This window comes from Corvus brachyrhynchos, unplaced genomic scaffold (genome assembly GCF_000691975.1).
Source record: "Corvus brachyrhynchos isolate BGI_N302 unplaced genomic scaffold, ASM69197v1 scaffold94, whole genome shotgun sequence".
In the NCBI taxonomy this organism is placed as follows: domain Eukaryota; kingdom Metazoa; phylum Chordata; class Aves; order Passeriformes; family Corvidae; genus Corvus; species Corvus brachyrhynchos.
The window spans coordinates 11,408,792-11,436,157 of NW_008238330.1; the positions used below are offsets into that span (position 1 = coordinate 11,408,792).

The 27,366-nt window shown below is 38.1% G+C and overlaps 3 protein-coding genes across 7 annotated transcripts in view; 2 read left to right on the plus strand and 1 right to left on the minus strand.

The window, feature by feature from the left end:
* Positions 1–6: 6 nt before the first annotated feature.
* LOC108446809 (translation initiation factor IF-2-like) lies at positions 7–2,104 on the plus strand. The gene is given in 2 exon segments (XM_017734549.1): positions 7–1,695; positions 1,697–2,104. Coding segments are annotated over 2 exon segments (507 nt in total). The 5' UTR covers positions 7–1,573; the 3' UTR covers positions 2,082–2,104.
* On the plus strand, positions 1,758–7,177 carry ASTE1 (asteroid homolog 1 (Drosophila)). The gene is made up of 4 exons (XM_017734548.1): positions 1,758–3,411; positions 5,011–5,221; positions 6,244–6,439; positions 6,692–7,177. The coding sequence occupies exons 1-4, from the start codon at positions 2,098–2,100 to the stop codon at positions 6,984–6,986; spliced, it is 2,016 nt and encodes a 671-aa protein (XP_017590037.1). The 5' UTR covers positions 1,758–2,097; the 3' UTR covers positions 6,987–7,177.
* Positions 7,178–11,073: 3,896 nt separating this feature from the next.
* The window catches only part of ATP2C1 (ATPase secretory pathway Ca2+ transporting 1), a 62,063-nt gene continuing 45,770 nt past the window's right edge, over positions 11,074–27,366 (minus strand). For 4 of the 5 annotated variants that reach the window (XM_017734546.1, XM_017734545.1, XM_017734547.1 and 1 more), the window contains exons 14-27: positions 26,395–26,490; positions 26,197–26,286; positions 25,374–25,478; positions 23,502–23,658; positions 22,051–22,221; positions 20,963–21,060; positions 19,375–19,425; positions 18,432–18,598; positions 16,816–16,884; positions 15,011–15,127; positions 14,424–14,571; positions 13,698–13,793; positions 12,771–12,912; positions 11,074–11,902 (exon numbers count right to left, since the gene is read on the minus strand). In XM_017734546.1, the coding sequence (XP_017590035.1) occupies positions 11,766–11,902; positions 12,771–12,912; positions 13,698–13,793; positions 14,424–14,571; positions 15,011–15,127; positions 16,816–16,884; positions 18,432–18,598; positions 19,375–19,425; positions 20,963–21,060; positions 22,051–22,221; positions 23,502–23,658; positions 25,374–25,478; positions 26,197–26,286; positions 26,395–26,490 (1,644 nt within the window). In that variant the 3' untranslated portion in view covers positions 11,074–11,765. The remainder of the gene's footprint in view (positions 11,903–12,770; positions 12,913–13,697; positions 13,794–14,423; positions 14,572–15,010; positions 15,128–16,815; positions 16,885–18,431; positions 18,599–19,374; positions 19,426–20,962; positions 21,061–22,050; positions 22,222–23,501; positions 23,659–25,373; positions 25,479–26,196; positions 26,287–26,394; positions 26,491–27,366) is intronic. The other variant, XM_008633912.2, reaches the window with a different exon arrangement.

Below are 27,366 nucleotides of genomic sequence, written 5' to 3' on the forward strand. Positions count from 1 at the left end.
AATCTGTCTGAAGGAGCCTAAAAGGATCATGCTGAGGTGTGGAGGAGGGGAGGGCAGAAAGATGAACTCCATAAAATATTATATTGCCAATTCTAGAAAGTTTACATAATTTTCATTTACTGTTCTATTCTCCTAATTGCTGTTTTATGCATACCTTCATAAATTCCTTTAGAAAAAACTACACTTAGAAAATCTGCTGAGCTATCTATACCCTTTTTTTCTTTCTGAGGTCACTTAACACAGCTCACATCTTCATACTTACTTGGGCCTAGGAATGTGTGACAATCCTTCACACACAAAACCATGCTTAAGATCAAGAAGCTGAGTTTAATTTCTGTGCTTTATTTCTAATAATGCCTCTCACCTCTTACTCCCTATGCTTCAAATACCCTCTCTATATAACAAGAGTAATAATTATCATGGAACTTAATGAAATGCTTTAGTATCTACTGCTGAATAGTGATAGAAGGCAGGGGCCAGTGATTGCCATTGTGGCATCACAGGTGCATTTTAATGGCACAGAAGAGGTGGAATGTTGAGCACTGCACCCGAAAGAAATGCCCCATAAGAGCCAATAGGCCTTAAAGACTGATTCAGCCATAAGATTGATGGATTCTTCAAGAAGTATATGAACCTCTCCTACTTCACTCAAACCCTTAGCCCAACCCCCCCGTGTTCCTTTCCTGCCAGTGTCCATCTCCCACTGAGCAAGTATTTCCCAAGCAGCAACATCAATTGCTTCTTTAAAGTTCAGAACAACTAGAGGTAACATAAAGCAGTCAAGTCTCCAGCTCTCTTTTCCCAAAAAAAAATCTCTGTGTACCCTATCCAGTAACTTTGGTAAAGAGTTTCCTTTGTCCCATCCACCATTCCCAAGTCCCATCCCAGAGCCAGGCAGACTGTTGATGCCAAGCAAACTAATGCAATTACATTGTCTGGATCACTTTTTAAAAAATATTTTCTTCCTTGGCTAGAGTTAGATCTTCCCTTTTGTGTTGCAAACTAAAGGAAAGTTGCTGGTTCATAGTTCCACTTACCCATGCTAAGCACAAACCATCTCAACTCCTTCCCTGGCCTTTCTTAGTTTCTGTAAGATTAACCTTCATGTTTCTTTAGCAACAGCTAACATACTCTGACACTTTCTGCTTGCAAGCTAACCACTTCTTTGCCAATCAAGACCATTTTCCAAATCTTTTAGGTTTTCTTTTTATTCCTTAAGAACGTTTGCCACCCTCCACTCACTGCAACACAAATTCCAAAGTCTTTATATTTAAGCTCTAAATAGCCTCAGTATTTACTACCTTGATTTTTTTCCTGCCGGTGACTTCACTGGCCTGCTCCTTTAAGTGTTTTGAAAATTCAAAAAATGATATTTTCCTTGATTTTTGCCTTCATGAAAAAAAAAAATATTAACTTTTTAACACTGTCTCCATTATTATTTTCTGCAACATCTTTATAAACTTACCCAAGGGTAAGTTTATTTCATCATTTCACTTAGCTCAGTTTTTTAGTGCTCCTAGAGCAATGACAGCTAAGATTTCATTATCAGTGTCGGTAGCAAAGGAATTTGAGGATGGTGGTAAAACGGGGTCAAATGTACTCGACTATTATATTTAGTATCTCCCTAACGCACATTCGGGAAGCCGAGATTCCCTTGGATAATCTCAGGGATGTTATTACCTCGTTACAAGACTGTAAGACCCAAAACGCAAGTTAGCACCCAGATACCCTCACAGCAAGGGGCGAGGGCGGGGTCCGCGTTCCTCACCCCTGCGGCACAGGCGGGACTCCCCGGGAGCCGGCAGTGCCCCACGTCCTCGCCGCTTCCTGCCGCTCCAGCGCCCGTCCCGCCGGCGGGGACTGTGGCGCCTCAGGGTCCCGCGTGTCCCCCCGGGACGGCCTGGGGCAGGCCGGGCGCTGGCAGAGCGGGAGCGGCCGCGGGCTCGCAGCGCTCCCGGCACGGACCGCGCTGTTCGCGGCCCCGTCTCCAGGAGACGGCGCGCGCGCGCCGGCGCGCCGGCGGGCGGGAGGAGCGAAGGGAAGCGGATCCGGCAGCGGAGGGCTCCGCGTGTCGCTGCTAGCGCTGCTTCCGGCGCCATGGGCGTCCAGGGACTGACGGGCTTCGTGGAGGAGCGAGGGGTGTTCTTCACCGAGCTGCGGGTGCGGGACACCAAGCTGGTCATCGACGGCAGCAGCCTCTACCACCGCCTCTGCTTCGCCCCCGACGCCGACTTCCGACGCGGCGGCGACTACGGCGCCTTCGCCGCGGCCGTACGCGACTTCTTCGGCGCCCTGCAGGCTTGCGCCATCGCGGGCTTCGTGGTGCTGGACGGCGGGCGCGGCGCCGAGGACAGGAAGCTGCCCACGCTGCGGGGCCGCGCTGCCGAGCAGCTGCGGGCGGCCCACGGGCTGTCCCGCGGCGCCGGCGGCTGCCTGGTACCGCTGCTGACCCGCGAGGCCTTCGTGCAGGCGCTGGGCCGGCTCGGCGTGCCCTTCGTGCAGTGCTTCGCCGAGGCCGACCGGGAGATCGCCGGGCTGGCCAACCGCTGGGGCTGCCCCGTCCTCTCACTCGACAGCGACTTCTGCGTGTTCGACCTGGAGGGCGGCTACTGCCCGCTGTCCCACTTCCAGTGGCAGAGCGTGCGCGCCTCCGCCGGGCCGCAGGGATGCTACGGGCCCGCGCGCTGCTTCTCCGCGGAGAGGTTCTGCAGGCACTTCGGGCACCTGAGCAAGGGCCTGCTCCCGCTCTTTGCCGTCATGAACGGGAACGACTACATCGGCCTGGAAGCGCTGGAGGCGTTCTTCAGCAAGGTGCGCCTGCCGCGGGGCTGCGCGGCAGGGAAGGGCGGGAAGCACCTCCGCCTCCAGGGACTGCTGAACTGGCTGGCTCAGTTCGCGGAGCCCGCCGAGGCCGTCGACAATGTGCTGAAATACCTTAAGAAACACCAGAGAGAAGAAATACGGGAGCTTCTGTGCACTTCGATGGAAGATTATGCTCCGTCTGACGTGAATCTGGAGGACTTCTTTCGGAATGGGAGCTATGAATGCGAGGCTGCCAGGAAAGCAGACGTACCAGAGTGGGTACTTGATGCTTTTGCAAAAGGTAAGCTGGCCCCATTCATCGTCAACGCCCTGATACTTAGAAGTACCTTCCTCCGCGTTCAGGTGGAGAACATGCAGAGACCCAGTGCTCATAGCACAGCTTTGCCCATCCGACAAGTTATCTATGGACTGCTTCTGAGAGTATCTCACAGTACTGAAGATGCTTCTTCAAGTAAGCAGACCAACGAGCTGCCCATTGTATGTGAATTTGACAGATGCCAAAAGACAGTTAAAAAAACATTTGTTCAAGCAGCAAGCCTACCTCCAGATTTTTGTGATGATCGTTTTCCTTTGGACAAGTTAATGGAGGTAAATGGTTGTCACGACAGATCACAGTTAACAGTGTTTCACGAGTGACACAAAAATAGTTGGGACTCACGTTTGTCAGCTGGCCGCTAAATGTGATGTCTGAACTAAGCCGCCTCAGTAAGTAACTACCTAATACAGAGGTACCTGTGATATTTAAGAAGCTACATCAGGTTGTCTTCGTTTCCTTTCCTTCCTGCCCCCCTCCAAGTGTACCAAGACAAATGATATGAGAAGTTGTAGTGTGCATATGCAATACTCCCTGCATTTTCCATTCGAAGCCCTTATTTCATCCTATGTATTTTGTTACACTTATATTTGCATTTTATGGGAAGGAACTCAGTTTCATGTAATTTAGGAAAATCCAGTTTTAACACTACAAAACCTAATTTGTATTTCATCAAGCTGTGGAATGTTTCAGAGCAGTGTTCTGAAACAAAATCTGACCCATGCCTTTTTACTAGAAGTCATTATTTTGCGTGTGAATGTTGCAGCTGCCCATCAGTTTTACCTGTCCCAAGTATGTTCCTGCTAACATGAACCTCTGCTGCTTGCCAGACAGAGCAGAACGGCACCTGAAAAACACAGGAAAGTTGCACTTGGTTAGTTTCAGTCACCATTGTAGCACTTCTATGAAAATTCTAATGATTAAGACTGTAACTCTTGCCATAATGGGAAGTTATCTCCCATTCTCGAAGATGCATAACTAAGGTTTTGTATGCAGTAATTTCTGCAACATCTAGAAATACAATCCGTGTCTTTTAATTCTGCATTTTTAAGGCATGTGCTCTATCCATTCTGGCGTTCAGATCGACTGTTACCACATTTCTCTCTGTGGGCAGTGCTGAATGTTTTTTGCTGGTTGCTACTTTGTAAAGGAACCGAATCTATCACTGCTACACCCATTAAATGCTACAGATCGCTATGGGTCCAAAGTACAGGTTACTTTACATAGACTGTTGGTACACGCCTTTTAAACACTATGCAACACTTAAGAGTTTGAGAAATCATGTTTCAGGTTAAGAGACATTAATGACACCTTACTTCAAGCTTGGTGTGTGTGCTGTTTGTTTAATGAATTTGAGCTTCACTACTACAGCAGTTTTCCTTAGTAAATATATGGGAATTATCAGTTGAACAAAAGGTTAGAAGAAGAAACGTTCTGCGTTTAAAGTGCTCTAGGCAAAACTGACTTCAGTTTCTCTTCTGCTATGGGGATGTCTGCCTAAGAGTAGGCAAAACAATCCTAATCAAGGTTTACAAAGCACTCAAATGGCAGCTGAACAGCCTGCTGCAATTCTGCATGCATGAAGTTATGGACAAAGTTTACAACACCACTTTCGGGAAGTTAAATGGCACAGCAAAGAGGGAACATGTGCTAGCAATTAATTACTTTTATCTTTCTACCTGACGTTTAACTGTGTCATTTTTAAAGTTTTAAGTAGTATTTAAAAAAAAATTCCTGTTCAGAATATCTATGAAACTTAAATAATTTTTTATCAAAAACCTAAAGTGCTAACTAGTGTAACCAGGAACTTGCCTTTTAGAAATTGCTCACAACAAATCAAGTCTCTTACCTCCAATTTTTAAATTTCTTTTCAGGTGCCCATGTCATGCCGTCAGATGCTTTTGCTGGAGACTCTGGGAGTGAAAATGAGTTTCTTAGAACCTATCCCAAGTCACTTAAAACTCCCTATTGCTGTAACATGTTACTGGATATGTTGTTCAGAACCAAAAGTTAAGCTGAACCAATTAAAGGCTCTCCTTCTAATGATAGTTTCTGGAGAACTGCAGAGGATAACCGATGATCCAGGTATGTCTCCAAGGAATACAGTTTTAGGTATTCAGCGCCTACAAAAATCCAGACCATAATTCATTTTCCAACACTTATGGTGAGTTGTCCAAATTTCGAGAAATTAGGATTGATTTACAGTATATCCTGAGGTGTCATACTCATTGCATTGATATGCACAAAGAAAAAGTGCTAACCATCAATTTAACATTTTATATGGGTAAAACAGTACTTTTCCACCTTTTAAAATATTAATGTGCATTTATAAGTGGTTTCTTTACAAATGAAATATTAATTTAGATATAAAAGTTACAAAAAATAACCTTAACATACTCAAAAAACTAGTATTGGAGCATTCCAGTATTTTTTTCTTATTGAGTTTTTCTAAAATAATTTGTACTTAAAAATGCTGAGTTGCCCAGGCACATTTTTTCTTTCATTTGAAAGTATTAAATAATCCCAGAAATTGCTTCAGTAATATTTATACCTGTTAGGGTTATGGACATTTCCTCCAGGAGTCCTTCATTTGATGGCAAAGACGATGCATGCCAGGGTTATACAGTTTCTTCAGGTTCTGGTTTATAGAAACCAGACTGACAAGGTTTCCAAGTAGGTTTTAGTGAGATGGAAAGCTTGTTTGGATTTGATCACACAGAATCAATCAGGTTGGAAAAGACCTCTGAGATCACGAGTCCAACCCATGACTGAACAAAAACCAACTGTGTCAACCAGACCATGGCACTGAGTGCCACATCCAGTCTTTCCTTAAACATCTCCAGGAATGGTGACCCCACCACCTCCTTGGGCAGCCCATTCCAGTGTCTAATCACCCTTTCTGTGAAGGAATTCCTCCTAATGTCCAACCCAGACCTCCTCTGGTGCAACTTAAAGGCCATTTCTCCTTGCCCTATCGATTGTTACCTTGGGAGAAGAGACCACCCCACCTGCCTACACTCTCCTTTCAGGGACTCTATAGATTGCAGGTATCTTTTGTACTGTTCACAGAACATTTATTTCCATGTTATTTTTTATTTATAACCTAGACTCCACAGTTCTACCTGCTGAAGATGACAGTGTTGCATATAACGAATTTCTAAAATGGAAGGAAAAGAAATTGCAAAATAATGACTTTGATTTAGATGCTGCACACAGTTTTTGCCAGTGGCAGTGCTGTCTTCAGATGGGGTTGTATCTCAACCAGCTACTTGGTACTCCTCTCTCTGAGCCAGACCTAAGTAGGTAAGTTTTTTCAGAGATCTGCTTTCCACACATTCCCAAGATGGAATGTGTTAAGATGTTTCATTTTCTCTGTCAAACTCCTTTGGCCAGTGCTACATTAGAACTCCCTTCTTTAAAGAAAAATACTCTTAGCATAGGTGTCCCTTAGGAGTTGACTGTTGGATACTGTATGTTTTTTTCATTAAGCAACATGTCTCTGTGCCTGTCTGGTTGAGGTGCAATTCTAAATGCAGATTCTCTCCTTTTGAGCAGGCTTTACACTGGGACCCTTGTGCATAGATTGTATCAAGAGCTTAAATCAGCACCTCCAGTGGAAAATCTGTTTATTTTATCTCCAAAAATGTCTCAGCTTTATCTGGTTTTGTTAAATACAGTGGAGTCAACTGTATCTCCAGACTTCTTTCAGAAGATGACCAAGACCAGATCAGAGTCCTGCAAAAAGAAGAAAGCATCTAATAAGAAAAAAACAGCCATCCACTGTGCTATGCCAGAAACTCAGCATTTATGCAGTGCTAATAGGTTTGCATCACTGGAAGTGGATGACTGAAAGCATTATTCTTGGAATAACATCTAATGCCATGCTGATGAAAGAAGTATCATTAAAATATGTGACTGTATTGGAATTTGCTCAACTATTTTCACACAAGTTCCTGATTCAATCTTTACCAAAAATCTTGCTTCAGGGGATTTTTTAAATTTACATTTTTGTAACTTATATTTGTATAAAAGAAATGCTGTGCAAAAGTTGTGGTGTTTTGTTTTTCTTTAGAGGTATCAGTCTAATTGAAAATGAGAGCAAAGTTGCTCACCATTATTTTCCTGAACATTCATACTTGATTCTGCCTCATCTCCCTGAACACTTTCCATTTAAAAAAAATCCAATTTTAAAGTTCATGTTTGAGGAAGACAGTGGTCACAGTCTAACAGTTGAGATTAAAATGGAAATTGACAATTTAAAAATACTGTAAAGTCAGTCTTTACTGGTAGAGTACTTGCACTTGCAGGGAGAGGTAGCTTTACTCAGTGACAACTAAGTTGTTCTTGCAGTATTATAGGTTCTGTTGATACTTGGGGAGAATTTCAGATTTTATTTCTCCCCCTTCCCCCTGTGATGTGTTTAAAGAAGGAGTGAGATACACACACAAAGCTGTCACATGGGAGCAAGTTCCTACAGGTTTGGTAATTTTGAGTAGTTCTCACAGTAATTGTGTACAATCCTCTGCTATTAACAAGCTGTTGTCATTCTTACTATTCTTTCTACAACAGCTATACTAAAAACCAGACCTGTTTTGACTTCTCCTATGTACACTAATTACTTGATAAACCGTTGATATCAATATGGTAATACTGAAAACCAATTTATAATTTTTTTTAAATCCTACATCATCAGTATTTCTCAGTCCTTTGCATTAGCAAACTTTACAGCATAGTCAATTTACATAAATGCTTTTCTTACAAAACTATTGGTTTTCCAGTGTCTCGCCCATGTAAAATATAGTTACATTTGGGCTTTTTCTTCTCAAGAATCCACATACCTTTTCTTGCATTTAGGAAAATCATGATTTCCACCTCTAATCATCGAAGTTTTACCCATAACTTACCAGAATTCAAGCTTGATTCCTGCATTGTGTGCTCATGTTTTCAGTCCTACTTGTGCTCCCTATCACCTCTCTTTCCATGGAAGTAACTCAGCATATCTTGGGATTTAGAGGAAAGATCTCCTATACCATACAGCTGAGTCTTGATACTGCACTAATATAGTCAGTGAGAAAAGAATAGATCTATAAGATGTTACATTAATGAGAACTCTAGTTTTGAGATACTATGCCTGTCGTAGCAAAATTTAACATTTTTTCCAGTACAAAAGCTGCTCCTTACTGAACTACCAGCAGATGGCACATACACCCAACCACAGCACAAGCCAGAACTTCACAACCCATTCCTCAACAGGCTTTACGTATAGCAGCCTACAGCATCACATTTCCATCAGATGACTTTTAAATAAAAGTTGAAAGGGGTTAGATTTAAAGTTACTGATTTTACTAACTAAAACTGAAAATCTTAATTGTCCAAATCATCCTCTTCTCCATTATGATCCCACATGTTTTATTTTTCCAAGCTTGTAATTCCCTAGAGTTTTTAATCATCAGAAATAGTCACATGTAAAGTCAGTCTTAAATATAAAAATACAGGCATGTTTGATTCCACTCTGTTAGTGCTGGTGAGAAGAGAGCTCTTAATTTACTCTGAATACCATATCAGAAAACTGCTGGAGTTCATAAAAATTCTTGAGACTTGATAAGAAGTGGTATCTTCAATCAGATCATTCAGAAGACTGGAATAAGGTCAAATATTCCACTTCTGGATAAAAACACTGCTATGACCACATGGCATTTTGCGAATACCTTTGGGAACACTGACTCAATTATTAAAAATTACTGTAGTGGAAATGTGTTCCCAATGCAGGACTCAGCCGTTCTTTATTGCTGATGATACGACACACATCTCATTGCAAAACCCAGTCCCGTAGGCTGAAGAAAATAATTACTGATTCTAGAGTTACCATGCAGAATTTAAAGTGTTACAGTTTTCCTTTTTAACTCATTATAGGTCATCCATCTTCTCTGCAGGAAAACTAAAAAATAAAGGACCTTTACTTATTAATACCAAAACATTCTTTATTCCATGTTTCAGTAAAAGCAAGTAAATTCCTTGGTTGTTGCCTATTTCCATCCCATAAGAAATGGCTCTTAATTTTTGTGGAAAGTTCCCACTATTGATTCAACTGCTCTGGAGAAAAATCACTCAAACCTGCTCTAAGGTGGTAATGAATCACAAGAGAAGCCAAAATAATGACAATGGAATTCAGTTCAAGTATTTTTTTATATATAATGACATTGAACTGGATTTTATTACCTTTTAGTATTTCGTCTTCCATTGGAAAACACAGCACCAAAACTTCTGGCATATTTAAAGTGAACTACGTTCCACCATGCAATATGGCAAAATTGTCCTTAAGAGACTGAAATTTTACTTCTTGTCTAGACTGACATACCTTACTCAGAAAGTGGGACTTGTGCTGGGAAAGGGGCACTTGATAACATTTGTTTAAAGATTTGGCAGTGACACTTCCAAGCTAAAATGACAATTTAGCGTTCATCTGTACTTATTTGTACTTACCTAGATTTCTGGGACTCCAAGACCAAGAGCAGAGCACAAAGCAGTCAAATCCCATGGAAGAATATAAACCACAAATTAAGACTTACTACATGAAAGGTAGAGTTGCTGTCCTTTCTCAAAATCAGCGTCTGAGATTCTTCATCAGCATGCACTGTCAGCTTTTACTATCTGTCTTTACTAATGAAGACTAAGGATTTTATTAATGAAGTGTTCTGAAATGGTATTGAAATAGTGAACACACTACAATATTGAACAGCTACAGCCCCACTTGCCAAAGACAGTAATTATCCAACAACTGCCAAATCTGTTCAACTTCTGAAAGGCAGAACTGATGTAAGTCAGAAACTTTTACTTCAAGACACGAGAGCATTTCTGTAAAGAGGTCATGTTGTTCAGGCCCTCCCAGCTCAGTGGTAACAACCCCAGGAAGAGATGAGGGCCAAGAGCTGCGGGATCTTTGTCTTTACACAGTCACATCTCCAGCATATTGGTAGTCCAGGTATTATGGGCATACTGAGGGTCAGGCAGAGCAGTGAATGAATAAAGCAGACTCAATGTGCACTCATGCCGTCTGCAGCCCCATTTCCTGGCAAAGTCTAGGAATCCCACAGGCAAAAAGAAGAAAACAATTCAAGTAACATTAGCAGAGAAATTCATACTGCTCTTTTGAGCATGGCATGTGGGACAAGTCACAATGGCAAGTGCAGAAATATCCCAGTGTCTGTTCATGACAATTCCTCCTCAAATGGCAGGATAACCACCGTGACAGCATGGGCCAGAACCAATGCCACTGCCACACTTTCAGGCAACAGTGAGTAAAGATGCACATGCACATGTTTACAAGTGAAAGAGATACCACCGTGTCTTTGACTCCCCCCAGAGATCTTAAGACATCCTCTTTTCAAAATCCTTTATGTGATAGTTCCCTGCATTTCCTGAAAGGATGATGACACTGATGACACTCTCTTCTCGGATGAGGTGACACTGATGACAACAGGGCAAGACTATTTTGAGGAAAAACACTATTTCCAATTAGTGAATATTAGAGTATTCAGACATTGTAATGTATTTCAAATACTTTTAACATATCAAGACACAAACCTATTATAATGCTTTTCTAACCCCAAAAGTAATTCTGTAGGTTAAAATGTAAAGTTACCCTACCAGCAAAAAGGGGTTTTTAATAAACAGGAAGGAAGGAAGGAAGGAGGAAGGAAAATGAAGCTTCTTTGACAGAGGGATGCTGATGATTATTGCATTACTTTTCTAATTCAGTACACCACAAATAATTTCCGTAACTACTGTCTTATAACCACTCAAATGGTCTAACAGTCATAAGCTAAAGTAAATATGGAACAAGACATGAAACAAAGCCTGTATCTACAATTATATCAAAACAAGCTCGTTCATTTGGTGTCAATGCCAGTTTCTTTTAAAACAAAGAGACAACACACTTATAAGAAAAGCAAACATTTACTTCAAATTGCAGTATAGGCTTTTCAATCACAGAAAAAGAAAAGAAAAACAGTGATCCGACAGCGGTCACATCCTGTGCAAAAAAAACCAAATTTGGGATACAAAAAAACTGTAGCACAAGGTACTTGAGCCGCTTACACATTGCAGGATAAAGTAAATAAATACAGTAGCTAGAATATGGCACTCTTGTGACAGACTCTATACCCAGTGGAATGCCTCTGAAATATTTTTATCCTTGTATTAGTAGCAAAGTCCCACCACCATAAAAGTAGAATAGTACAATGCTTTAAATAAAAACAAACTAAAATATTTATATCTAAGAGAAGGATTTTACACAGTTATATCTTTTAAGTGCAGAAAATGGGACTTGGGCTTAGATGTTTCTTTAAATTAACCCCTGGCCCCTCCCCCCCCCAATACCATTCAATCTTAAAAGTAAATTTATGTTTGAGGAAAAATGTTACCAAAGTTGCATAATTTCTTTTGTTACTTCCACAGCTGGAAGTTAAATTCTAAACAGTCTTGAAACATGAAGTTCATCATTAGCCAGTGAAACAAAGGACTTGTCAAAAGCCCTCAGGATTTCTTTATCCTTCAGATATTGTTTTGCTTTCTCCAACATCTTTAGACAGCAATCGCTAAGTTTGCAAACACAAGAATGCAATATGCATCATACATCAAGAAAGGACGAAGCTGATGAAGAAGAACTTCCACGTTTCTGGATCTTTTCCTTGCTTCTTTCAAACTTCTTTATTAGCTCAGTCACTATGCACACAGAGGAAGTGAGTCCCAGAAGAAACAGTAAATCTAGAAGAGATAATTAGACTTCTTTAAAATTGCTATTTAAGGCTGAGGGGACACTTACAAAAGAACAAGACTCACAAGACTTTCAAATTTTCTCCCAGTCATTGGGAAAGTTCAGAAGAAATGAAGCAAGATTCAGTTTTGTGCAGGATCAGAAGATTAACATGCATAGTTTATGCACAAACCATAAGTACAGGCAAGATATTAAAAGTTTTTAAAGTATTTCATAACTTTATTTTCAGCCACATAATTAACTTAATCCTGAAAAAAGAATATTAATATAATCAGAAATTTTGTGCTACAATAAATACATGTATTTCATTACAATCATTCAACTTCAGAAAACCACAAAAGTAATAAATCTAAGTCTTAATGAGGCCAATAGCATTATGTATCTACAGCTTTTTTAAATCCTCGTGTTTATTTACCCTATGACAATGCAATCGATATTAAAGGATCAGAATTCCTAAATAAGGTGTTTATATTCAGAGAAAAAACTTACAAAACAGCTAAATTAATACTGCTCAAAAACCTACAAAGTCAGTAATTCTCTGCCTGCAACAAAATTCATATTAAAAACCCCCAAATAAATAAGCACCTAAAAATTTAAGAACACACTGAGCAGTTGTGTACCATATGCATTTAAATCATGGTTCCCAAAGAAAACATCTAAAAGCATTAAAAAACCAAAAAACAAACCAATGAAACAAACAAAACCCAAAAAAAACCCTACCCACAAAACAAAAAGTATCAGCAGGCTTTGTATTCCTGTTGTACTCAAACAGCCAGAAAATGCTCTTACAGAATCACCACCCAACACATTTACAAATTAATCCCTAATGCACAGTTTTGAAAAGGGAACTGTTCTTACCCAAGACACTCAGGCTCTCTGTTTGGAAAACCTTCTGAAGTGGAGGAAAGTAAATGACCAATAACTGCCCCATTATAGATCCGAGGACAGCATAGCAGAACATTTTGTTACTGCAAAGTCCAATCTCAAACACAGATTTTGTCTGTAAAAAAAATAATACATTACACCGTACATGTAATCTTAATTATGTAGACAAGAAACTACAATTTCTTTTCATAGTCTTTTAGAAAAATGTAAAATACTACTGTTGACCTCTTAGATAATCCAGAACAAGTTCTTGAACAGGCTAATTGCATTTTCTCCCTGATAAATAGAGTACAAGTCTTGTCTTCATAGTCAACAACTTGCATATTGAGCTCACTTTTCCACAAGTACAGTTCATCAGAAAAAGGTTCCCCCTACACTTTTCCATATCAGAAATAGACAGCAAATTAGACTAAATGTAGTAATGTATACTATCACAAAATTTCAGACTTGTTTCCTTAAAACAAAAAAATACACAGATGATAAAATACAGAAAAGTTTCAGAAATTTTCCTTGGACTTTGGGTTTAGGATTACAAAATACAAAAGCTAAGGCCTTCAAGAAATTTCACATTCTGGTAAGGTTGCTAAACTGACAGAATTTCCAGGAAGAGAAAAAAACAACGAAGTGTACACAGCAATACAAAGGACCATCACACTTCAGCTCTTAGTAACAGCTTTCTTGCTTTTGTCAGGACACCACCACGTAAACAAATTAAGTAATCTATCTTATCTGTAATTTAAGAAATCCTACCCAGTAAATACATGAAACTCTGAGCTTAATAGCAGATGTGAAGTGAATCTGCAGGGAAACACTTGAAACAAACACAGCAAGGTCTTCCCTCAAAGAAAACTCTTGATTGTTGTGTTAATACTGTGTAAATGGACAATATGAATCACTTACCTGAGATCTAGAACTCAAAGCATTGAACATATCAAAAAATACGAAACAGGTGAAAGTCATGGTTGTATCTCGAGGTGTTATTACATTGTCTCTTAACTGCCAACAAAAGAAAATGAAATGGCTTTAGCATGCTTTAAACACTCCACAATTAAACCAAGTCAAGTAAACAAAATTACTACAATAATTTTACAACAAGTTTTACTAGCTAGGAAATGAAAGCAGAAGTAACTTACTTACCCCAAGCTGTTTATTAAATCATACAGCAAATGTTACACACCTGTAACTTGTAACAATTTGTAATTCCAAGCTATGATTAAATGACACCTCCTGAGCAACATTTATGCAAGCACATGGAATACCAGGAATTCTATGATGCACTACCAAATGTTCAAACAACATTTTTCTCTACTGGGAAAACAAAGTCAAATGGCTGTTTCATAATAATCTAGCTAGCAGATTTGCATAATTACTTTCTATGGGCCAAAGTTTCCAAAGTAGATTTGGAACCTGTGAAAGTCCATGTAAAAATAGAGATAGGGGAGAAAACTGTATTTCTCATTTCAACAACTATTTTGAAAATCTTCCTCTCTACTATGCTACTATTAAATAAGCATGGCCAAAACTCACAACTAATTTCATATTAATTCTGAATTCCAACTGCTGGTATAAAAAGGATTTCTTTTAAATTAGGTTGTTACTGCTCTAAGTTTTGCACTTTTGTCATACCTCTCTCCAGAAGACAAACAGTGTTCCACAGACAATAATTATTGATGAAACCAGTATTTTAACAATCAGGTTTTTGGTCAGAATGCTGTCCTTCAGATTTCTTGGAGGTTTTCGAATAATGTCTTTATCCACAGGCTCCACCCCAAGGCTTAGAATTAGAAGAACATTTTACATTTTTATCATCATAAAAGTAATTCACTGCTTCTAATTTAAGGATTCGATTTCCTGAGTTGAAAAAAAGAGGATTTAATTCTAGTTCCTCACCATTTCTCCCTCCACCATCTACTTGCACAGAAGAGGATCAGAGGAAGAACCCAGAGGGAAGCCAGAACCCTGCATGCAAGTTTCATGGGCATATCCATGGATTTTTAGGTAACCTTGCTGCCCCCATATCATTAAATACTAAAGCAAACTAAATAGAATTAACTCAGAACCATACTCAAACATTGAAATTCACAGAGAAAGTTTGCTATTTCAGAAACATTTCACTGAAGTTTAACACTTAACAGTGTCCTTTATGAGCAACCATTGTCCTTATTGAAATAAAAGGACTATAGAACCCAATGGAGTTAAAAGTAAATACTTACCTTTGAGCTGGAGGTCCATCCATAATAATATTGATCCATAAGATCTGCATGGCATTGAGAGGATTAGGAAAGTTCATTAATGTAGCCAGTGAGATTAAAGTCAGTGCTGCTATACTCCTGTTGAAAGAATCCATTTTTGCAACTGTCAGCATGGAACGTTTCTAAAGATCCACTGATAACTGCTTTGTAATCAACACTTCAACTGTTTAAGAGTAGATACAGATTTTGAGAGTGTGAATCGTGACCGACGCAAGTCGAACTTTAAGGTAGAGCATGAAATCCTTTAGAATACTCATTCTGACATAGTCCATATTTAAAACAGCATTGTTCTGGCAATAAAAAGGCAGCAAATTTGCATTTAAAAACCTCCCAAACTTTTAGGCAACATTTCAGAATTATCACCCACCATCACTTAATACATTTTTTATGGGGAACTGGGTCCTATGCTTTTCTTGTGCCAAAAGCAAAACTTCTAAATATGGTTTTGAAAAACAAATTGCTTTTCCACTTCTGATGTAAATAAACTCACTGTGCACCTGTCACTGGTTTGCATGGTCAGTCAAAGCAAGGTACTACTCAAGCTCCCTAAAAATACCTACAACCACTCCTCATTACTAGCAAGATGAGAAGCCAGGCCAAAGACTGAAAAACAGATTAGCTGGCTGCAAGCTCGGCATTAGAAACCTCTGTAAACAAGTATGCACTAATTGCTTTCAGTGCACAATTAAGTGGTTTCATAACCAAGAAGAAGAGAGCAAGCTTATAATAATTCCAAATTTAGCACTGTACTGAACGTTATTATGCTCTCCCTGCAAAGAGGGACAGAAAAAACCAAAGGGTGAGTGATTCATCAAAAACCTGAGGCCGCCATTCCCAAGGCTAACAGGCAAGCACACTTTCCTAGAATATCTACACTGAGTTATTTTTCAGCAGCAGATTTCTAGTCTAGTCTTATACCAGTGCAGGACACTTTGTGAGGCTGAAAGTATATGCCACTTCTTACAGTGTTTATGCAAGTAAACAAGTTGGTCTTTCCCGGGTTTTGTTCTGTTGGGAGTTTTTGTTGAGAATTTTGTTTTGTTTTGGGGTGGTTTTGGGTGCTATTTGTTGTTTGTAGGTTGGGGGTTTTTTGGGTTTGTTTTATTTGAGATTTTAAGGTTTGTTTTTTTTTTTTTTTTAATTTCTGCAAAATTCAGACCACTCTGAAATGTCATGAAGGCTTCAAAAAAGTACATGAACAACATGGTGAAGAGAAAAACTATGTCCCTGAATCCAGATCCAATAAGATAAACTCACAAAAATTTTGAAACTAAGGCTTAATAAACTCTTGTCTTCTTGTCTTACATACACATTATAGCTAGCACATGAATCCTGATATGAAAGAAAAGGAAGTCAGCTTCATACAGCTAAGTCATTCCACAAACCAGTACATGGATTTCAGAAAAACTAACCTCCTGATTCCCTGGTCTTCTCCATTTGAATACATGTTCTGGTTAAGGAGAGACCGACTACAAGCTTCCCATTTAAATAGGGACCCAAATGCTGTTTCTCTCTATCCTTTCAGTAATTAACTTTACACATCTTAACAGGAAGAACCGTGACCAGGTTACATGTCTGTTTACCGCACTATCTTCTGGGTCTTTGAAAACAAAACAAGCCACCAAACGCAAAACAATGAAAACTCAAAAGCACAGTAAATCAGCATCCTACTTGAAATTTACAGTATTAACATTAATTTATGCATCTGCTTCATGCTTTGATTCATTCACAAGAAACTTCTGACACTGACGGCTTTTCAAACTTACGTGCTCAGTTGAAATCTAACAAAATTTTTTATGTTATTATAAATTCCTTTACCCTCTTCAATTGCAGACCTGCAATTAAAAACAAAGATAATGTTACTAGACAAATGAATCCACTGCCAAGAAAAACTTAAAACAAACCAAAAAAGCTATTCATTTAAGCAGCAATCAAAATAGCAAGAAACAAATGGAGTTGAGATTCTTTTCACTTTGGCAGTCATTGTTTTTCAACTTGACTGTGAGAACCCAAACTATTCTGTGATTGTGAATAACCACAAGTTATTTTTTCAGGTGCTTAACTTTCAAAATGCAATGTTATTAGTAAAATCTCTTTATTCAAAATTCACCACCATCCTTGATAAGAGCTTCTGATTCAAGCCAGATAAAAACAAAAACCACAAAAACCAAAAAGCCAACAAACCCCACATGCACACACTCCTAAAAAACACAGAAATACAGCACGACTTTAGAAGACCATGTATTCTTCCTATACAAGCATGAAATATGTACAGACCATCTTCACAACCCCTAGCATGTGTCACAACTTGCCTATCCATTATCACAATTACTGCAGTGAGAAAGGATTTTCTAATACCCAAATCAAGCCTACTTTCCTGCAAATAAAACTAGTTTCTTTCTTCCATTCCCCCAACAACTAAAGAGCATTCTTTCTGTAACTTAAACAATTAAAAGGGTGGGGAGGAGATGTAAAACTATGGAAGTTCATACTTCTTTTTTTCCTTAGCATTCACCTCTTCTCTCTCTCCTATTGAGAGCTTTCCGGATGAAGTGAGAAAAATGGAATAAAGCATTCCAGCAAAAGCCTCACCAAGTCCACGTAAAGTACTTACTACAAATGTCCTTCCTATCTACTCTCCTGACTATGTTAAAATGATTCCCTTCTCTGTTTTGTTTTTGCACAGCAGCACATTTCTGTTGGCTCTATTAGTGTGACAACCTCAGATCATCCTGTGACATACTGCTGCGTAGGTAGATTTTCTTATACTGTACTTCTTCATTTCACTTCTTCCCCAGGATTAAGTGTTATACTTTGGAACAGAACTGTTCTGAGATTGATGCATAATTTCAAAATGAAGGCTATTTCACCAGACAGCAGTTCAGCTCTGTCAACAATCAGTACCTTCAAAAGTCAGATGAATTAAAGTCAAAATAGGGTAAGTTTACCTAAGCTCTTTTTGAAATACACCAACCAAAAAAATGAACAAGTACAAACAGCTGCTTACCAGAAGCTAATAACCTATTTTCACCTGTGACATCTAAATAATTTGTATTTTTTTCCTTTTCTGAAACCACCACATTTAAGAGTTGAAAACAAATGGAGAGATACGTAATTTTTTTAAATCTTGAGTGGAAGGCTTTGTCATTTTTTCATCAGTTTTATACTTCTGAAGTAAGAAATTGAATGAAATCTACTAATTGCTAATAGACTCACAGTTTCACCTCAGTTATGTTTCCAAATATGCTAATACTCCTGACTGAGCAGAAAACTCTCTTACAGCTGCTAGACTTACAAGTTCAGGGAACTTCTATTGGTTTTAACCCAGGCAACATCTCATAAAAGCTATATAGTACAAGATATGTACATAAAGGCCACCTACATTATTGTCTGAAAATCATCATCCACGAGGATCATATCTGCTGCCTCTTTACAAACATCTGTTCCAGTTTGTCCCATTGCTACACCAATATCTGCAGCCTTCAGAGCAACAGCATCATTCACTCCATCTCCTGTCATAGCTACTACGGCACCATTATTTTGCAGGGACTAAAGAGAGGGAAAAGAACTTAAATCAGGGATTGAAACAACCCATCCTATAAAATTATTCTAGATACAAGGTTTGTGTCACTGCTCCCCCTCCCCCATTTCTTATAATTGCACTGTAATCTCCTAAAGAAAAAAGCAGCTGGTTCTGTTCTAAATAATTTTTATATAAGATTTTGGGTTAAACTTCAGTTGGTATATTCAGAAAGCCTAAATTTTAAAGCTAGGGTATATAAAATCTGCCTTTAGGGGAAAGAAAAACACTCAAGAGAAAGACAAAAGATATTGTATTTACATATTACCATTATCACCTTCTTATAAGTCCTGCATGCATCCCTATGGTCTCAGTGTTTTGACTTTTCCTTATCATTACTTTTCTGATTGTTCCGATCTGTACACTGAGTATGTCCCTCTGCTACCTTCTTTTGTTAACTTCTGAATAGAGGCACTGCCACAGACATGGCTTGAAATTCATTCCCTTTTATCTCATTTTACAAGTATCAGAAATAGTGTCCTTTCAAGTTCCTAGTCAATTCAACTGCAACGTGACAAAATCTCAGTCCCCAGCTCCCTACATAGAAGAAAGCACAATGTTACCTACCTATTCCTTGTGGGCACTACGCATTTTTCTAGGTAATATTTTCAATTATACTTCACCGTCAAATCAGATGCATTTCTGACTTCATCTTGACACACTGTAGCACGTTATAGTTTATGTAAAGGCAGCACAGACAATACCCATAGCAACAGCCCAGCGTTTGAGCCTCTATGAGACGTACCTTTATAATTTTCAATTTATGTCGAGGACTGGCTCTGTAGAAAACTGCAACCTATTAGAAGAACAACGAAGCAGTGATGAAAACTTCAGAAATGTAAAGAATTGTACTGGATTCTATTAAGGTAGAGGTTAAAAAATAGTAACAAAGGCCAACTGTATTCTTGTCAGCTCTTAAGACGAAGCACCAGCGAGCTGTGTTTTTGATTGAGCAAAATCATTAATTCCAGAGAAGTTTCAAAGTGTGTTCTGGTAAACAAAGTTAGTGTTACTTATTTCAAGATAGAATATGCAATTTAAAAGCCTTCTAAAATAATGAAGCAACTGAGGTATAATGGCTTGCTGCTGACCTTCCTGACTAAATTCATGCAGGCAATTGCCATGCTGACTCTACAATCAACATCCTTTGCCCTTGTCAGCACTAGTGACAAGTTACTCAAGATATTTCAATTTTACTAGTTTATGTAGCATATTATTAGCAAAGTTTTAAAGCTAATTAAAAATTCTGACTTGGAAGGACCAATTTTCAGATTTTTCTTGGTCTCTGGACTTCTCTGTAAATTGAAATTTGAGCACATGGAATTTAATTTTCCATAATTTCCACACAGTTAGCATTTTTCCTTTTCAAGAAGCCTCGCAAAAAGCTAGAGTTCTCAACAATCACTTTAGACTGTATACAGCTATTAATCTTATTGGTTGATTTTAATTAATTCCTAATAAGATTTTAAGCAAACATCTAGAAAAGCAACCGGGTCCCAGGACAAACACGTGTAAGTAAATTTGTATCTATTTCAGCCCTTAAGAACAAGTAATACCAAATAAACCAAAAATTACTATCTGCTACACAATTCTTTCTTTTTCTCAGTTTCTGCAAGTCACTAAGAAAAGACAGAAAGCTGACATGAACATTTCTTGGTTGCAAATATTGGCTTTTGGCTTGCTTACACCAGGCTCAGGTATGCTGCAGTCTAATTTTGCAGTCCTTGGCAAACAGAGCAGCATTTCGATGCATGGATTTTGCAACATAGTTAAACCTGAAATTCCATTGCATTTGATTATGTCTTCACATTTATAACTTTGACACTGGTTAATCCATTTAGTTATTTAATAACAAAAAAGTATTAAGCAGAAACTTAATAAATAGACCCTTTCAAAATTCCCAACCAGTGACCTCCAATCGATTAAAATCATTAAAAACACAGACAAGTCCTCTTACAAATTACAAAACAATGGACTGTCTGAACATGCAGACTCTAAGATTATATAAATCAACTGAGTTGCTCAGAAATAAAATGGCCTAATAATACAAAAAGGTGATGTTGACTGAGAGGTGGCAAAATGAAAGTTAAAGGTAAAAGCCAAACTGAACCATTAAAAGAGACAGAAGTAATAAACTCCCTAAAAAGATAATTGCCTAAGTCAAAAGAAATAGATTTTCATATGGGTCATATGTCAGACCAAAAGACAGTGATTAGAAGAATATTATTTGTATCTAAGAAATTGCATTTTAGCTTGCAACAGAAAAAAAAGCAATTCTCAGTATGTAAATGTATCCTTTACCACATTTCAGTAAGTAGTACATCAAAACAAACCTTTGGTGTTATTTGAGAAAGCTGCTGAATATCCAAATCATCTATCTCTTCTCCAGAGATTGCCTGTGAATTTTTGGAATACAATCCTAGTCGACTAGCTGTAAAAAAGTAATAAAAAAAACTTACTATAATAATTTACCCTTTTAAGACATTAAGTACCCAATCATTTTTTTTAATCCTAATATTTTCTGCAGCATTTCAGATTTGAAATACCTGGAGCAGAACATCTTATTACATTATTGATTTAGCATGTTGGAGTAAATTATCTGAACTCTTGAGTAACAAAAACATGCTACAAAGTCTATCCTAATCAGATATTTATTTGCTTAGTCTTTTTAGGTCTAAAGGTCTGTAGTTGATTCTGTCAGGTGTCATATAAACAAATAGAGGGGTTCAGTCCTCTCAAAGAATTTACAGTTCAAAAATAACATGCCACAAAATGAAAAATAACATGAGGGAGACAAGGGGAAAAAAACCCTCTGATAAAATACGCTGAGTTTGGGGGTATACTTTTCATGTGCACATTCAACTGTTCATTATCCTGTTTGTAGAGAACTCATATTCCAGCTAAAGTGCTTGTACTTTAATGTATTATTTTTTAAAAAGAAGTAGTTTGTTTAAATATTTATTAATAATATTTAAGCTGCAAACTTAACTTGTACGGACAAAACTGGACAGCACTGAAGTGCCACACATCATTACTTCTTGTCACTGGTTATTTTAGTTTATCCCTGTTGTCATGAGACGGGCATCCAGAGCTGAGGGTAGGGAGGGTGGTGGTGGTGATGTAACAGTAAGAATCAGAAATCAAGCATATATAATAAGAAAAGACCATGAAAAAATACAGTTTCAAACAGCTGAAGTCATATATTAATCAAATTAGGAAAACTACTATTCAAGCTGAAGCCAAAGTATCACTTCAGGCTAGGGTCCTGGGTTTTTTGGGTCTTTTTCCCTGCTAATTCCACTGTGGCATACATTAACCCAAAATACAGAACTCACAAACGATAGAGATTTAATACCCACACTTCATAACAACTAGCTAAGCAGAAAACAAGAAAATATGAAAGGAAATCAACTATTCATACCAATGGCAACTGCAGTTTCCTGTGAATCTCCAGTAACCATTTTTATTGCAACTCCTGAGGTGATAAGTGTAGTAACAGCTTCTTTCACACCCGTCCGTGGAGGATCGATTATTCCCACAAGCCCCAGAAAAGTCAGCTGTCCTAACTCAGGACCAGAAGCTAAGGCCAAAACTTTAAGAAGACAAAGAAATAAACATGTTAAGATTTGAAATTAACATTTACATCAGCATTTAGAACAACTGTTGCAAACTAACAGGCCAGCATAAAGCAAAGAGCTGGAATTGATATTTTCCTTTTTTTAAACCTTGGTAGTAGCAATGCTGAGCATTAATAGCCTACCTATGTACACTCTTGTCTTCTAAAGAATTTCATACCAAACAGTCATATTCCAGCTTTTAAAGATAACTTTCCTATTTATTCTCATCTGAAAGTGTTTATACTTTCACTGTGTGGAAAGAGAACCACATCTAGCTTTGTGATTTCTCTGTGCATTTCTTTTATGCAAGAGGATGAAACGGAGGATCAGTTAATGTATTTATTTTCTGCTTTGGGTTTTTTTTTTCCTTTTGAGAGGCAGATTTCATTGAGTACGTGCTGAATATTTTCTGGAATGTCTTTTAAAGTATGATTCTTAATTCGAATATATTTAAATGTTATTAGAATTGCAAGGAAAAAACAAGTTTGCTTTGTTCACAACATTATCCTTCATTTTTTTGTTTGAGAGACAGAACAAATGACTGTTCAAATAAAACAGCAAAGAGATACCACTCCTAGCACATCCTCTCAGCTTCGAATTATTTGCATCTTAGGAATTTCCTGAGCCACAGAGTACCCCTCCCTTAAAAAAAAAAAATTTAAAACAATTAAAAAGTTGTCCATGGACTTAACAGCTTAGAGGTCTCTTTACAAAGGCCAAAGAAAGCCAGTCATGTATAATCCTGGCCCATAATCAACTCCTGTCAATCATCTTGTGGAAAATATTTTGTTTCATCTAAAATTCTACACAGGTTGTTAACACAGAAGATAATTCTAAGGGCATCTCCTGGCCTGCAATCAGTTGTGCTAGCCTAACTCATGAAGGTGGCAGGAGGCAAAGTAATGGACAAATAAACACATTCACATTAAAAAAAAAACCCCACAAGCATCTATAATAAGGTATGGAAGTTAAGTAGCAATGTACTGTTCAGTTGTGGTCACATGCAAGAGATGACAGGAAGCAACAGTGCCCTTTCTCACCCTGTGCAGTTTAATCATGTTATTATGCAGCACTAAAAGCTAAACAACACAGTGGCACTTACTGAACAAAAAAACCCAACCAACCAACCAACAAAAAAGATCCTATTGTTTTGGGTTGCTCTTGTTTGGTGGTGGTGGTGGTTTGGGTTCTTTTTTTAACAACAATCAGTGCCATTTAAATGAAATTGTTATTTTGAGAGACGGAACAGCCTTACCCCTAAGTCCCGCAGAACCCATAGACATCTTCTCTTGCTGGTATTGCTCTCTCTGCTGCTGCACCAGAGGTAGGCTCTGTCCCTTACAGTTATACGATGTACAGTACCTAATGACTTGCTCATAAGCACCTTTCATAAAGCAAACCTCAGGTTTGTCCTAAGAGAAAAAAGAGCTGTTGTGTGCACGTGTGTGTATGCGTAAGTGCACACACACAAGTACATACACATGGACACGTAAGAATGACAGATGTGTACTTCTGTTAAGAATCTTAACAGAACCTGAGAGCATAACGCAAATCAAACTTACACTTCTAAACATAAAAATCTCTTCTTTTGAGCATTTCTAGACTGTACATTCAACAGTGGTAAAGTCAACAGAGCAAAGCTAATAATCAATATCTCATTTCAGTAGACATCAGACACACACACTGCAAGTCACAGTTCACAGACTAAAGAGGCCATGCAAAGGACAGAAATTCAACCTATAGAGGACATTAGACCTAAAGGACCTTAAGCTCATCGTCAGACCAGCTGCACAGGTCATTAAACAACCCCTCCATCCTTGTACAAGGTCTAATAACTCTAATATTTTCTAGATAGCCATCTAGCCTTGATATGATGATATCACAGGACTTAAGAGTCCACCCACCTACCTCAAACATTTAACTCCAATTCTAAATCAACTCATTCCTTCCCATCCCTCCCCTTCCATTAAGAACTGCTACCTCAGCTCAATTTCCACTCACTGATCACTCATCTTCTCTACAGTTGAACTAAAAAACTCTTTTTTTAATATATCTATTTTCTTCCTGTGAAGTTATTTATATGCAGTCAAGTTACTTCAATCTTTCATGATAGGCTTAAGTGATGAGAGTTCAGTTTCTAAATCCACTGTGTTTTCTTAGTCTTCAAATAATTTATGCTCCCTTTAAATCTATTATCAATTTTCCACCATTCTTTTAAAATTTCTGATTCAAAAACACAGACACAGTAAGTCTTTTCATGGTTTAAAATCTTATACCAATTTCTGCTCACCATTCTTTACACAGACATTGATAATAAACAATATAACCCATATAGCTAAAAAGAGACAAATGCTTTCTTTCCAAAGCAAAGATTTTACTGTGATACTGGAACACCATAAGCAAGCCTGGTTTTGGTCCGAAGTACTAGAAGATTTTTCATAAACCCAATATAGAAGATTTTTCATAAATCCAATGTGTTGTTGCACATGTTGTCTAGAACGCTCCCGTTATCAGACTGGCAGTGATTATGTCAATATTCTTAACAAAAACATTCATATGGATCTAAATGAAACATGAATGCAAGTATGTACATGAAAGTACCAGACGACAGAAAAAGAGGTTAGAGTGGTTCTTATCGGTAATCCATGCCAGTGTTGACATCAATAAAATTTGTCAACACTGGGGATGTGATGTCTGCATCAAAAACAGAAACCTCATCTTTCCAAACAAAATAAATTTTACTATTGAACATCAATGCATATTCTTGCTCTTAAATCATTATGTAACCATGCTGCACTGGAACAGCAGAAGATTGGCAGAATTGCTTTAGACATTTGAGAAGGGAGAAGAAGGAAGAAAAAATAGCCAAGTATACATTCAAAGTCTCAGCTTTCACAATACTTAAAATAATTTCCCAGCATGCCTTTTATGGAAATTATTTCTTGTGATTCCTTCTCTCTACTTCAGAGCTTGAAACTAAAGCTGCGGCTACTACCAAACCATATTTCCAGGACTGTGCACAACTGCCAGTCTTCCAAAACTTCTGAAGCAAAAAATGAAGATATTAAACAAGGTAGATAACCATTCTACAGAGCCAGTGCTCAAGTAAACAGTGATTGAAGTTTACCTGCTGTGTTCTGTGAATGCATTTAACAGCCATCCATTTCTGTTCTGAGCTGAAGGGATATTCAGCTTTCCTTATGTAGTCTTCCTGGACTCCATCTAAACCCATCTGTATAAAACAGAAGTACCACCACAATGTCAGGACCTTTTCTTTTCAAATAGGTACAATCTGTGTTGACTTGTTGAATCACCTCAGTTAGCAAACGTCACTTAATCAAAGAACAATTCCATCTCCAAAGTTGCTTTTGAGCACACTACTCCAATTTAGATAGACTTCTGACAAACTAGCACTGAAAGCACCCAGAAATTTCTTTCAGGCTTCAGCATGAGCCTTGCTACATTTCTCAGTAGCTGTAATGGGTGTGTCACAGCATTACAAAAAAGGAACAACAACCCCTCCTCCCTCCCCAAAAGAAAAAAACCCAAACATTTCAGCACAGTGTCCACAATTCAAAAGCCCTGCACTTAAAAGGCACTATAAATGCTGCAGTCACCAATACATCAGTTACCAACTTCCCACTGCTACTGATGTGAAATGGGAAAGAGACAGCACAGTCAGTATTCAACAGGTAAATTAGTTTGTGGCAGGTAAAAAGACAGTACTAAGTGCAGAAAGATGAAAATAGAGATTTTACTCCACTCAAAAATATTTTTTTTCTGATCCTTCAGAACACCCGAGATTTACAAGAAAGAAACATACGAGATGAGCAGTTGCAATACAAATCTAGAAGATCCAAACCAGAAGAAAATGAGAAAAACAAAACCACAACTTATTTCTACACATTTCCCACCTGCCATAAATCCAAAAAGCACCATCAAGTACACACCTTCATAGCAAGTGCAATTAAAGCCCCTTCTGTTGGCTTCCCCATCAATGTGTTGTTTCTAATCAAGGCATCATTGCACACACAACCAGCCTAAAAGATGAGGAAGGAAAGGGGAGAAAACAGAACACGAAGTAAGTGCCATACAAAGTGCTCATGCTAATCACCATTAAAACTCACCTTTCTTTGCCAAGATCTTACCTCGACAATTTTGCTAATGGATGGGTTGTTATAACCATGAATAACTTCACCATCGAGCATCACTTCTCCAAACCTGTTATAACCTACTCCAGTAACCTGCAAGACAAGCAGCCAGAGGCAGAATGCAACGCAGTGTTGACCAGGTTAACTGCTCTCAGCTTTTTACTATAAGCTACAGAAGAATTTCAAAAGGTCATTCATAATGGCTGCTTTTACTCAGTGTGCATGAATTCTTCTCACTCAGCTTCTAATGCAGCAACACTTTGAGTTCAATAAAATATATTAGAGACTAATTTCTTTAAAAAGCATCAAATTTTTTACTTAGCATAAATAAATGTAGTATGTGTTGTTTCCTTACAGTATTAGGCATGCTTTCTTTTGCTTTCTAACTTTTTCCTCCTATTTGTCTCTACCCTGATTAATAATGCATACCCCCTGCAGGGGAATGGAATTACAGAGCAGAGTCCTACTTCCATCGAGTTATTAAAAAAAAAAAGAAAAAAGAAAATAAAGAAACAGTTGAACTGCCTCTCAGTTTAGACCTCAAAGAGGTGTTAAAACCAGTAAAATTGTATTTTTGGTGCATAAAACCCAGGCATCCCACTAGGATCCTAAAAAAGTCTTCATATCTACAGCATTAACAGCTAATATATTTCACAGCCATTTCAAGTTCTCTTTCCATTAGGAAAAAGGAGCTGATTTGACCCAGATGCAATTGTGCTAGTAGCAGAATTCATATAGAATTCTAAAAATAAAAACCCAAATACGAGGATATATAAGCAAATACAGGTAAATAATAGGAAACAATAAGAAAAAATGTCAGTATTTTTGCTTACAAAATAAAGTTACAGGACCATCTGTTAACTGTATTGTGGAAACAAAACCCTGATCAAGGAGTTTGAGAACTTAATAACTTGATTAAAACACTCCTATGAACCCACATCCAGTTTCACACCTCACTTCTTTTCCATT

Excerpts from the sequence above, each read along its gene's own strand:
- ASTE1 (XM_017734548.1), top strand. The coding sequence starts at position 2,098 with ATGGGCGTCCAGGGACTGACGGGCTTCGTGGAGGAGCGAGGGGTGTTC. Across the intron at positions 3,412-5,010 it reads CTTTGGACAAGTTAATGGAG|GTGCCCATGTCATGCCGTCA; the intron begins GTAAATGGTTGT and ends ATTTCTTTTCAG. Across the intron at positions 5,222-6,243 it reads GAGGATAACCGATGATCCAG|ACTCCACAGTTCTACCTGCT; the intron begins GTATGTCTCCAA and ends TTTATAACCTAG.